General features: G+C 61.7%; 1 protein-coding gene and 1 long non-coding RNA gene across 6 annotated transcripts; one reads left to right on the forward strand and one right to left on the reverse strand.

Moving 5' to 3' along the window:
• Positions 1–949: 949 nt before the first annotated feature.
• LOC126044524 (uncharacterized) lies at positions 950–7,413 on the reverse strand. Of its 5 annotated transcripts, XM_049814285.1 has the most exons (20): positions 7,337–7,413; positions 6,848–6,994; positions 6,637–6,758; positions 6,406–6,514; positions 6,195–6,311; positions 5,954–6,021; positions 5,723–5,860; positions 5,379–5,564; positions 5,170–5,272; positions 4,936–5,077; positions 4,673–4,856; positions 4,442–4,541; positions 4,233–4,351; positions 4,052–4,089; positions 3,724–3,836; positions 3,482–3,630; positions 3,164–3,258; positions 2,768–2,846; positions 2,362–2,470; positions 950–1,988 (listed from the first exon to the last, which is right to left on the reverse strand). In XM_049814285.1, the coding sequence occupies exons 1-20, from the start codon at positions 7,389–7,391 to the stop codon at positions 1,915–1,917; spliced, it is 2,247 nt and encodes a 748-aa protein (XP_049670242.1). In that variant the 5' UTR covers positions 7,392–7,413; the 3' UTR covers positions 950–1,914. The 5 variants fall into 5 exon arrangements, with proteins under 5 accessions (XP_049670242.1, XP_049670239.1, XP_049670240.1 ...); XM_049814282.1 differs by having other exon boundaries at positions 3,482–3,836; XM_049814283.1 differs by having other exon boundaries at positions 4,233–4,541.
• On the forward strand, positions 3,719–4,686 carry LOC126044525 (uncharacterized). The gene is made up of 3 exons (XR_007507696.1): positions 3,719–3,793; positions 4,096–4,171; positions 4,609–4,686. It is a non-coding gene; the product is annotated as an uncharacterized LOC126044525 (long non-coding RNA).
• Positions 7,414–11,498: the final 4,085 nt, after the last annotated feature.

An 11,498-nucleotide genomic window follows, 5' to 3' on the forward strand; every position in this document is an offset into this window, starting at 1 on the left:
GGAGGAAAGAGCATCCGTGATGCTGCCTGGGGTGGGGATAGGGCACACAGAGATAAAGCCATCTTGGAACAGGGGTTTGTGGGACAGCCCCGCTGCCTTCATCCTGCAACATTTCCCCTGCTCCCAGCACCAAGTAGGGCAGCTCAGGGTGATGTGGGACCTCTTTGGGGCATCCTTGCAGCCACCAGCAGCTACTGCTGGGCTTGTCCTGCTGCAAAGCAGGGCACTAGGGAAGGGACCCACAGTGCTGGCCCTACCACGCTTTCCCAAACACAAAGGCTGGCTCTGGCTCCAGAAGTCCCAAGCATCCCTCACCCCAGGGTAGATGTTGTCTGTTTAGCCTCAGGTGAGATGTAGAACCTGCTCGGTGCCATCATCTTCTGCCCTCCCATCCTACTCCTTTTCCCATCTCTTACTGCCCTGTGCCATCGAGCCCAGCTGCAGCCATCAGCCAACTCTGGGCACTTGCCCAGGAATCTTCTCAAATGTCTGCATGAATGACAGCAGGATTGTCCATACCAATGCTACAGTAGGAAAACAAAGACAAGCTTGATAAAGCAGCATTATTAATTGCTAACGAGCAGCTGCCCTCCTTTGGGAAGGAGGGGGAGCCCAGGCTGCTGCCTGCCTTACTGTGGGCTGTTTAAAGTCGTCCTGTTCCTCCATTGACTGTGAGACTCTTTGGAGTCCAACACTCGCATCACAGGCAGCGCTCCCATCCCCGGTTTTTATGGCAAGTACATCCCTGCAGGGCTGGGGATGGAGAAGGGGGCACAGGAGCCACATTGCCTGTATTTCTGTATCTGTCAGTGTTTTGCTTTTGGGTTGGGTTTTTTGTTTTGCTTTGTTTTGTGGGGTTTTTTAAGCTCTGATAATAAATCAGTCCAAGCCACCCACATTGTCCTGTCACCTCACCTGCTGGTGTTTCCCTTCACAGAGGGAGATGAGCCCGTCCCCGGCACATCACACCTCGTACCCTGCGAACGGCATCCCTGACCCTTCTTAGGAGCCTGTTAAAAGACCTCCGAGCAAGGATGACCTGAGACAGTCAGACAAGACCAGGCTGAAAACAAGAGCTGGAGCTTAGGGAGTGTCACGGAGAAAGCTGGAGCCCACAGCCACCCCACTGCTGGCCCTGGCCCTGTGGCACAGTGGTGGATCTCCCCTGCCACCTGCTCTGGTGCTGTGACAGAGGACATTAAGTGCTGTCGTGCTCCGCTTCTAGGGACGCTGGCTCCAACTGAGCCATCGCTGGTGCCCAACACCCACACCATTGAGAGCCAGCCTTGGTGGCCACCAAGTAGCCATCACGCCAAGACCATCACTAACCCAGATGGGGGCAGGGAAGGGCTCAGACAGGGACCAAAGGCTCGTTTAAGGAGAAACAAGCTTGTTTCTGGTTTTGTACAAACTGCTTTAATGACAAAACAGCTGAAAAATACCTTTTGGTGCATTTCTAGTATGATCAAGAAGCCCTGTGTGATCCCCAGACACAAGTCCCTTCCAGGCCCAGGATCACCCATTGCCTGGAAGGGTGAGGATCTTCTCGGGCACCTTCTCCAGTGCAATACATCCCAAGGGAGGGGTCTGTCCTTGAGACCACACAGAAAACCCCTTCAAGACCCTCCTCTAAGGACAGTTTTCCTTCCAACCACACAGACGTGGGCTGGAAATACCTCTGTAAAGTGCTCTGGCGTTGAGGCTCCTTCTTGGTTCATGAGTGCTTCTGTTGCCACCACCCTTCCCATCACTGAAGCCCCGTGGCACCCCACTGGGGGAACCAGGCAGCAGCAGGAGCTTCAGCAAATGATGCTTCCAGACCGGAGCCAGCCCGGCTGAGTCCCTGAGACACCAGATAACGCCCTGACAAGGGCTGAACCCAACTGGAGGGTTGGAGGAAGCAGAGTCCAAACCTCAGCAACCACTGGGCGATGGGGCGAAGAAATACACAGCCAGCAGGATGAAGTAGACCATCACCAGCACCGTGCCTAGGGCAGACAGAGCAGGTTGGAGGGGGTTACTCCCTGGAGCAAGGAGGAAGGTTGCTTTTAAGACCTGGTGTGGTCTGGATTAGCCCACTATAGAGGACTTTCATGGTCCCCTGCAAAATCTCAATTAAAAGGGGTTTAAAATCCCTATTAAAGGTGAAGAGGGAGTGATCCTCCTTGGAACTGCTACAGGGTGGCAGCTCCAGCACCTCCGAGATGGTCAACCAAGACCCCAGAATTGCTCAAGCCACCACAGGTCAAGAGCTGCAGCAAGCAGCTGACCCCAGGGCTGTATCCAGGAGCCCCCCACCCCATCAGCACAGGGAACGTGGGTACACCAAGTCCCACAGCAGCCTCACGGGCGAGCGGTCACCTTGGAAGTAGTCACATTTGCCATCCATGAAGATGTAGTTCATGAGCACCACGCTGAACATGCTGGCATAGACGTGGAGGTCACTGAAGACAAGCGTGAAGTTGGTCGGCTGTGAGGCAGAGAGGATTTTGGGTTTATGACCAACCAGAACAGCCCTGCACCAACTGTGGTTGAAGACTTGAACGTCACCCCTTGAGCCCCCTTTGCCACATGTCCCTAGGGCTGGGGACAGCATCAGCCAAGGTAGGAGACATCTGACCCCATCTTCCCCTGCACCGAGCAGAGGAGAGGAGACGCTGGGGACGGCGGCTGTGCCTTTGCCACGTCTCACAGTAGGAGTAGGAGTGCTGCATGTCCCCATCCCTGCTGTGGGAAGTCACCCAGGGGCTGTCCTGGGGGTACTCACATAGAAGATGGTGAAGAGCACCAGGATGGGGATCTGGAGCATGCAGACCTGGACGGCGATGCAGTTCCCAATCTCAATGCTGGGGAGGACAGAGGACTTAAGAGCTGCCAAGCACCAGGTCTGCAGCAGCCCTTAAGTCGCTCAGCTCAGGGTGAGAAAAAAAACCAACAAAAAACACCTTGGGGAGCCAAATCATGCAGCCCAACCTGGTTCTGGCCCCATTTTTTGGGTGGCTTCAAGTCCCCCTGAGGGCAAGTTGGCAGGGATCGGACCCACGTGTGGCATGAAGCTGGCAGCCCATCACTGGCACCAAGGCACAGCTATGGGACTGGGACAGGGCACAGGGACCACGCTGGAGGAGGACACCCCAAAACCCACCCTTTTGAGCCATCTCACCTCAAGCTCAGGTTGTTCTGCAGGGCAAACTGGATGCCGTTGACAATCTCTGGCAGCTCAGGCACCATTGCCAGTACAGTGACACCGATGAAGTACTGCGGGGAAAAGGTGACATCAACACACACATATGGCTCGATCCTGACCACATCCAAGCTGTGGGCAACCAAGCTCCTCGGTGTGTGGAGCATCTCAACGTCTTTCCCCCAGCTTTTGAGGCTGAACCCCGCAGGCAGGGCAGGTTCCCATCCCTGGAGGGCACATCTTGATCCCCAGGGCCACCCAAACCCAGGTCACCACCATCCCCATCCCCACACTCACCTGTGAGATGGTGGAGTTGGTGAGGATGGGGCTGATGTGCTCCGTGGCCAGGTCAGCACAGGCTGACATGCAGAGGGTGGAAAGCAGGAGGATGACCAGGGCCTGCCAGCGAGACCAGTGGACCACAGCACTGTGGTGGTGACCAGGCACTGGGGGAAGAGCAGAGATGCAGTGGGACGCTCTGGGGTGGTGAGAAGAACCAGCCCCACAGCCGGGGCATCCTGCAGTTTGGGGACACTCACTGTGACAGTCGCTGATGTGGATGTCGTAGATGTGCGAGTGAGTTTTCAGGGTGAAGAAGAGGCCAATGAGGTAGGCAGCAGGGAGCAGGAGGGACACCGTGTACACCAGGGGTCTGTGGGATACGGGTGACACGCGCTCAGTGCCAGCAGGGTCTGCCGTGGAGACCCCAGGGATGGTCCCCTGGGGATGGAGGAGGTGGGGTGCTGGATCAGAGCCCTTCACTGGGGGCTGAGAGGGGACCTGGGAGGGATGCGGGACCATGACCAAGCCCAGGAGATGCCACCCCAACATGGGGACAACCCTGTCCCCACCCCAGCAGGCACTCACTGGACATGGCTGTAGTAGAGGGTGCCGTTGTTCTCCATCTGCAGAGAGAGAGTGCCTGTCAACAGGGATGCCGGGGACAAGGGACAGTCCTGCTGCCACCAGCGTGAGAGCAGGAGCCAGGTAGGCTCAGAGCATCCCCAACCCCAAACCCCAGCAGTCAGGGGTCCACGTCCCCACTCACCAGGTCAAAGTGACAATTGTGGCAGAGATAGTGGCCCAGCGGGTTCTGGGTGACGTTGTGGCACTCACCACACACCAGCTTCCCGTACACCTTGGAGAAAAGTGTCGGGGCAAAGACGCCTGCGGGGATGGAGGGACATGGGGTGGGCACCCACACTCGTGGGACCCCCCCCCCCCCCAAACCTGGGGACACCCCCATCGCCAACTCACCTCCCACAGAGAGGAAAAGCAGAGCCGAGCTGACGCCTGCCGAGCGACTGTTGAACCGTTGCTCCTGGTGCCGGATGCCCCCAATCACCATGCACAGACCCTTGGGGATGGAGAAAGCACCCACCACCACCCCCCAAAAAAAATCCCCATCTGTACTTTGCTCACAGCATCCTCCCGGCTCTCTGCCGAGACCAGGCGCTCTCACGCCATGAGCGTGCCGCCCCACCTTACCGGGACGAAGAGGACGCAGCCCACCAGCGTCCCCGTCAACGCCGACTTGACGATCTCGGCGTAGCAGCGGTTGCCCTCACGCGAGCCCTTGATGAGGGCCGTGATGTAGAAGGTCAGCTCCGTGATGGAGCCAAACGTGGCATTCACCACCGCTCCCACCGCAAAGTTGCTCTGGGCCGAGATGCTGGAGGAGAAAGAGGGCGTCAGCGGGGCTGGCATGTGTCCCCACCTTGCGCCCAAGCATCCCTCCTGCCACCGCTCACCTGGCAATGGCCATCCCGATGTAGTAAGACAGAGGCATGATGGAGAGCAGGGCCAACGTGAACTTGATGGGGGAACTGGTCAAATGGTTGTGGCTGTCCGCATAGCCCAGCACCAGTGTCACCAGCACCAGCGGCAGCAGGTCTGGGGTGGCCGGTTAAGGAGATGACCAAGGTGGGGTGGGATTTGGGGTCAGCCCCCCCGTCCCCATCCCCACTCCGTCCACGAAAGGATACTGACAGCAAAGACGTTGATGCCATCCACGGCGTATTTGTAGTAGTAGGGGTTGACGGCACGGTAGCAGCAGAGTATCACCTCCCCCTCCAGTGGCACCTCTGTCTGCAGAGGGACAAGTGGGTGACACTGCCCCGAGCATCCCCCCCCCACCCCAAAATCCACCCTGGAGCAGGGTGCAGGACCCTCACCCACACACAGAGGCACCCACCATTCTCAGGCGCCGGACGAGCACCCGCTCCGGCGGCAGCAGCAGGACACGGGCAACAGTGCGGGCACTCAGCTTGGCCACAGGAATGAGGACGATGAGGAGCCACGCGGTCACGCACACTAGCCCATGGGCCAGCACCAGCGCCGGGTAGCCCAGGCACAGCCACGCCACAGCGCCGGCACGCTGCTGCAAACAGGTAACTGCCTTTAGGGTTTATCCCCCCCTCAAAACACCCACCCCAGTGGAGCGGAGGCACCCATGGGTGCTATCCCCACCACGATGGGGGGCTCCCGGGGTGCCCAGGCTCAGGAGGGGAGTGTCACCGTGTCCGGCATGGGGCTCACCCAGTATCTGGCATCTGCCCAGCACCATGGGCGCCAGCGACGCGGCACGGGACCACCGAGCAGGGCTGAGCTCTCCCCCGCGCCGCTCGCCTCCGTGCCGGCCTCGCACGTGCCCAGCGCCTGGTGGGATTTGGGGACCTGGGGAAGACAGGGTGGGGGGTGTCAGGGTGCGGCATGGGACACCGCAGTTTATCCCCCCCAGTGGGGTCCCAATTCGGGGCACACCGTTACCTCCACTTTCTGGATCACTTTGCCAAAGGGCCAGAGGAAATACCCGGCCAGGTCCCAGCAGAGCCACCCTGTGGGGACACGAGCATCAGCTGGGACATCATGTGTGGCCCCCAGCTACAGGGCCACCCTGCAGGGAAGGGACCCAAAAGAAGCCAGCACCCATCAGTGCTGTCTCAGGCTCAGCCAGGAGACCCACGGCTCACCCAGCCCTTCACGTGGGGATCCCAAATTTGGGACTCACCATAAGAAGCCCCCACAATGGTGACAAACATCGTGGCCGCCACAAGGACATAGAGGAGCGAGAGCCACCAGCCAAAGAGCAGCAAGTAGAGGACGTTTCCACACGTCACCGTGGACCCTGCAGGATGGGAGGCACCGGATGGGACCGTTATCACCTGCAACAGCCGGAATCCACGCTGCCACCGCAGAGGGTTGTCCCCAGGGCCACCCACCTCCAGAGCCCCGGATGACGTTGAGGTCAGAGTAGAGCTCCTTGACGATCTCCGATCGGTCCTCCCAGGGCCGCGCCGTCACATGGCTCTTCCATTTCTTGAAGCCAAACTGCAGCGAGATTTTTTTTTTTATTATTATTATTTTTTGGAGGGTGGGATGAGAAAAAGAAAACCCATTACAGCCATCCAGGAGCACCCCTGGGTGCCCCCACCCATGCCACAGGCACCCACCTTGTAGTTGTTGGAGAGCTTGTTGGCCTCCACGACGTTTTCAGCCGTCAGGGTGGTTTTCACCACGCAGCTCTCGCAGACCTCGTCCGAGTGCTGCTGGCAGCAGGACGGGGGGGACAGGGCTGTGGGAGAGATGGAGGGTGACCAGGGGTGTGGGATCCCCCCCACCACCCCACTGCCCCGCATCCAGCTCATCCCATGGCCGACCTACCTGGGGGGATGCGGGGATGGTGCAGGTGGCAGCCCACGTCGCCCAGGTCACCTTGCACGTTGTTGATGGTGGCACAGTGGCGGTCGCAGAAGGAGCCCCGGCGGGGGCCATCGCTGTCACCCCGGGGCTCGGTGGCCTTGGGGACATCTGGGGGGGGGGGGGGGGGGGGCTGAAGTCACACTAGGGCTATATCCTGCCCCAGGCTCAGCGCTACAGGACACCTGGGTGCTGCTGTGCTGGGATGTCACCCTGGTCCCCAAACGCCACGGGGGACACACAGAGCTCCTGGGGTGGTACCCAGGTGATGCTCGGGATGGGGGGGGACGCCCCCCGGTGCCCGGTGTGATGCTCGGGAAGGGGGGGACACCCCAGTACCCGGCATAGAGGGATGCCCCCCGGTGCGATGCTCGGGAGAGGGGAACCCCCTCCCCCGCCGGTGCCCACCCGACCCCAAAGACCGACCCCCCCCCCCCCCCCCCCGCCGCTCACCGGGCGCATCCTGCGTGCAGCAGCAGCGGCGGCCGGGCTCACCCTCGCTGGCCATGGCGGGGGCGGTGGTCCCAGAGGGAGGGGACGGACGGACAGACGGACACTCAGGGTGTCAGTCCGGCCCGTTCCGCCGGTATTTAACGGGTGGTGCCGGGCATGCGCCGGGCGGGTCCCCGGGAGCCGCCCCCGGTTCCCAGCGGGAGGGGCCGGGACCGAACCGCCTCCGCCGGGGACGGGGATGCGCGGTGTAACGGGGACGGGGGGGAACGGGGATGCGGGGGGGGGGGGGGGGGGTGACACCGGCACAGGGGTGCAGGGGGACCCGGGGTGCGCGGTGTACGGGGGTGCACAGGGACGGGGATGCAGAGGAACCGGGGTGCGCAGGAACGGGGGGGTGCGGGGGGGTGCGCGGTGTGTCGGGGTGCGCAAGGACGGGGGTGCGCGGGGAGCGACGCGTCCGTGCGAACAGGGATCGGGGCGCACAGAGATTTGGGGGTACGCGGGGAATCCGGGGTTCGTGGCGTACGAGGGGACACGGGGCCCTGCGCCGGGAGCGGGGTGCAGGAGAATCAGGGGTGCGCTGGCACTGGGGTGCGTGGTTTATCCGGGGGCAACGTAGCGGATGGTTTATCGGGGTGCACTGGGAACTGGGGTTCACAGGGAACTGGGACGGCCGGGGACCAGGGACCGTGGTTTATCGGGGTGCACTGGGAACTGGGGTTCACAGGGAACTGGGACGGCCGGGGACCAGGGACCGTGGTTTATCGGGGTGCACTGGGAACTGGGGTTCACAGGGAACTGGGACGGCCGGGGACCAGGGACCGTGGTTTATCGGGGTGCACTGGGAACTGGGGTTCACAGGGAACTGGGATGGCTGGGGACCAGGGACCGTGGTTTATCGGGGTGCACTGGGAACTGGGACAGCTGGGGATCAGGGACCGTGGTTTATCGGGGTGCACTGGGAACTGGGGTTCACAGGGAACTGGGACGGCTGGGGACCAGGGACCGTGGTTTATCGGGGTGCACTGGGAACTGGGGTTCACAGGGAACTGGGACGGCTGGGGACCAGGGACCGTGGTTTATCGGGGTGCACTGGGAACTGGGGTTCACAGGGAACTGGGACGGCCGGGGACCAGGGACTGTGGTTTATCGGGGTGCACTGGGAACTGGGGTTCACAGGGAACTGGGACGGCTGGGGACCAGGGACCGTGGTTTATCGGGGTGCACTGGGAACTGGGACAGCTGGGGACCAGGGACTGTGGTTTATCGGGGTGCACTGGGAACTGGGGTTCACAGGGAACTGGGACGGCTGGGGACCAGGGACCGTGGTTTATCGGGGTGCACTGGGAACTGGGACAGCTGGGGACCAGGGACTGTGGTTTATCGGGGTGCACTGGGAACTGGGGTTCACAGGGAACTGAGACGGCTGGGGACCAGGGACCGTGGTTTATCGGGGTGCACTGGGAACTGGGACAGCTGGGGACCAGGGACTGTGGTTTATCGGGGTGCACTGGGAACTGGGGTTCACAGGGAACTGGGACGGCTGGGGACCAGGGACCGTGGTTTATCGGGGTGCACTGGGAACTGGGACAGCTGGGGACCAGGGACTGTGGTTTATCGGGGTGCACTGGGAACTGGGGTTCACAGGGAACTGGGACGGCTGGGGACCAGGGACCGTGGTTTATCGGGGTGCACTGGGAACTGGGGTTCACAGGGAACTGGGACGGCTGGGGACCAGGGACCGTGGTTTATCGGGGTGCACTGGGAACTGGGGTTCACAGGGAACTGGGACGGCCGGGGACCAGGGACCGTGGTTTATCGGGGTGCACTGGGAACTGGGGTTCACAGGGAACTGGGACGGCTGGGGACCAGGGACCGTGGTTTATCGGGGTGCACTGGGAACTGGGACAGCTGGGGACCAGGGACTGTGGTTTATCGGGGTGCACTGGGAACTGGGGTTCACAGGGAACTGAGACGGCTGGGGACCAGGGACCGTGGTTTATCGGGGTGCACTGGGAACTGGGACAGCTGGGGACCAGGGACTGTGGTTTATCGGGGTGCACTGGGAACTGGGGTTCACAGGGAACTGGGTCGGCTGGGGACCAGGGACCGTGGTTTATCGGGGTGCACTGGGAACTGGGACAGCTGGGGATCAGGGACCGTGGTTTATCGGGGTGCACTGGGAACTGGGGTTCACAGGGAACTGGGACGGCTGGGGACCAGGGACCGTGGTTTATCGGGGTGCACTGGGAACTGGGGTTCACAGGGAACTGGGACGGCTGGGGACCAGGGACCGTGGTTTATCGGGGTGCACTGGGAACTGGGGTTCACAGGGAACTGGGACGGCCGGGGACCAGGGACCGTGGTTTATCGGGGTGCACTGGGAACTGGGGTTCACAGGGAACTGGGACGGCTGGGGACCAGGGACCGTGGTTTATCGGGGTGCACTGGGAACTGGGACAGCTGGGGACCAGGGACTGTGGTTTATCGGGGTGCACTGGGAACTGGGGTTCACAGGGAACTGAGACGGCTGGGGACCAGGGACCGTGGTTTATCGGGGTGCACTGGGAACTGGGACAGCTGGGGACCAGGGACTGTGGTTTATCGGGGTGCACTGGGAACTGGGGTTCACAGGGAATTGGGACGGCTGGGGACCAGGGACCGTGGTTTATCGGGGTGCACTGGGAACTGGGACAGCTGGGGACCAGGGACCGTGGTTTATCGGGGTGCACTGGGAACTGGGGTTCACAGGGAACTGGGACGGCCGGGGACCAGGGACCGTGGTTTATCGGGGTGCACTGGGAACTGGGGTTCACAGGGAACTGGGATGGCTGGGGACCAGGGACCGTGGTTTATCGGGGTGCACTGGGAACTGGGACAGCTGGGGACCAGGGACTGTGGTTTATCGGGGTGCACTGGGAACTGGGGTTCACAGGGAACTGAGACGGCTGTGGACCAGGGACCGTGGTTTATCGGGGTGCACTGGGAACTGGGACAGCTGGGGACCAGGGACTGTGGTTTATCGGGGTGCACTGGGAACTGGGGTTCACAGGGAACTGGGACGGCTGGGGACCAGGGACCGTGGTTTATCGGGGTGCACTGGGAACTGGGACAGCTGGGGACCAGGGACCGTGGTTTATCGGGGTGCACTGGGAACTGGGGTTCACAGGGAACTGGGACGGCTGGGGACCAGGGACCGTGGTTTATCGGGGTGCACTGGGAACTGGGGTTCACAGGGAACTGGGACGGCTGGGGACCAGGGACCGTGGTTTATCGGGGTGCACTGGGAACTGGGACAGCTGGGGATCAGGGACCGTGGTTTATCGGGGTGCACTGGGAACTGGGGTTCACAGGGAACTGGGACAGCTGGGGACCAGGGACCGTGGTTTATCGGGGTGCACTGGGAACTGGGACAGCTGGGGACCAGGGACTGTGGTTTATCGGGGTGCACTGGGAACTGGGGTTCACAGGGAACTGGGACGGCTGGGGACCAGGGACCGTGGTTTATCGGGGTGCACTGGGAACTGGGACAGCTGGGGACCAGGGACCGTGGTTTATCGGGGTGCACTGGGAACGGGGGTTCACAGGGAACTGGGACGGCCGGGGACCAGGGACCGTGGTTTATCGGGGTGCACTGGGAACTGGGGTTCACAGGGAACTGGGATGGCTGGGGACCAGGGACCGTGGTTTATCGGGGTGCACTGGGAACTGGGACAGCTGGGGACCAGGGACTGTGGTTTATCGGGGTGCACTGGGAACTGGGGTTCACAGGGAACTGAGACGGCTGGGGACCAGGGACCGTGGTTTATCGGGGTGCACTGGGAACTGGGACAGCTGGGGACCAGGGACTGTGGTTTATCGGGGTGCACTGGGAACTGGGGTTCACAGGGAACTGGGACGGCTGGGGACCAGGGACCGTGGTTTATCGGGGTGCACTGGGAACTGGGACAGCTGGGGACCAGGGACCGTGGTTTATCGGGGTGCACTGGGAACTGGGGTTCACAGGGAACTGGGACGGCTGGGGACCAGGGACCGTGGTTTATCGGGGTGCACTGGGAACTGGGGTTCACAGGGAACTGGGACGGCTGGGGACCAGGGACCGTGGTTTATCGGGGTGCACTGGGAACTGGGACAGCTGGGGATCAGGGACCGTGGTTTATCG

Source organism: Accipiter gentilis, chromosome 11 (genome assembly GCF_929443795.1).
Source record: "Accipiter gentilis chromosome 11, bAccGen1.1, whole genome shotgun sequence".
Lineage (NCBI taxonomy): Eukaryota > Metazoa > Chordata > Aves > Accipitriformes > Accipitridae > Astur > Astur gentilis.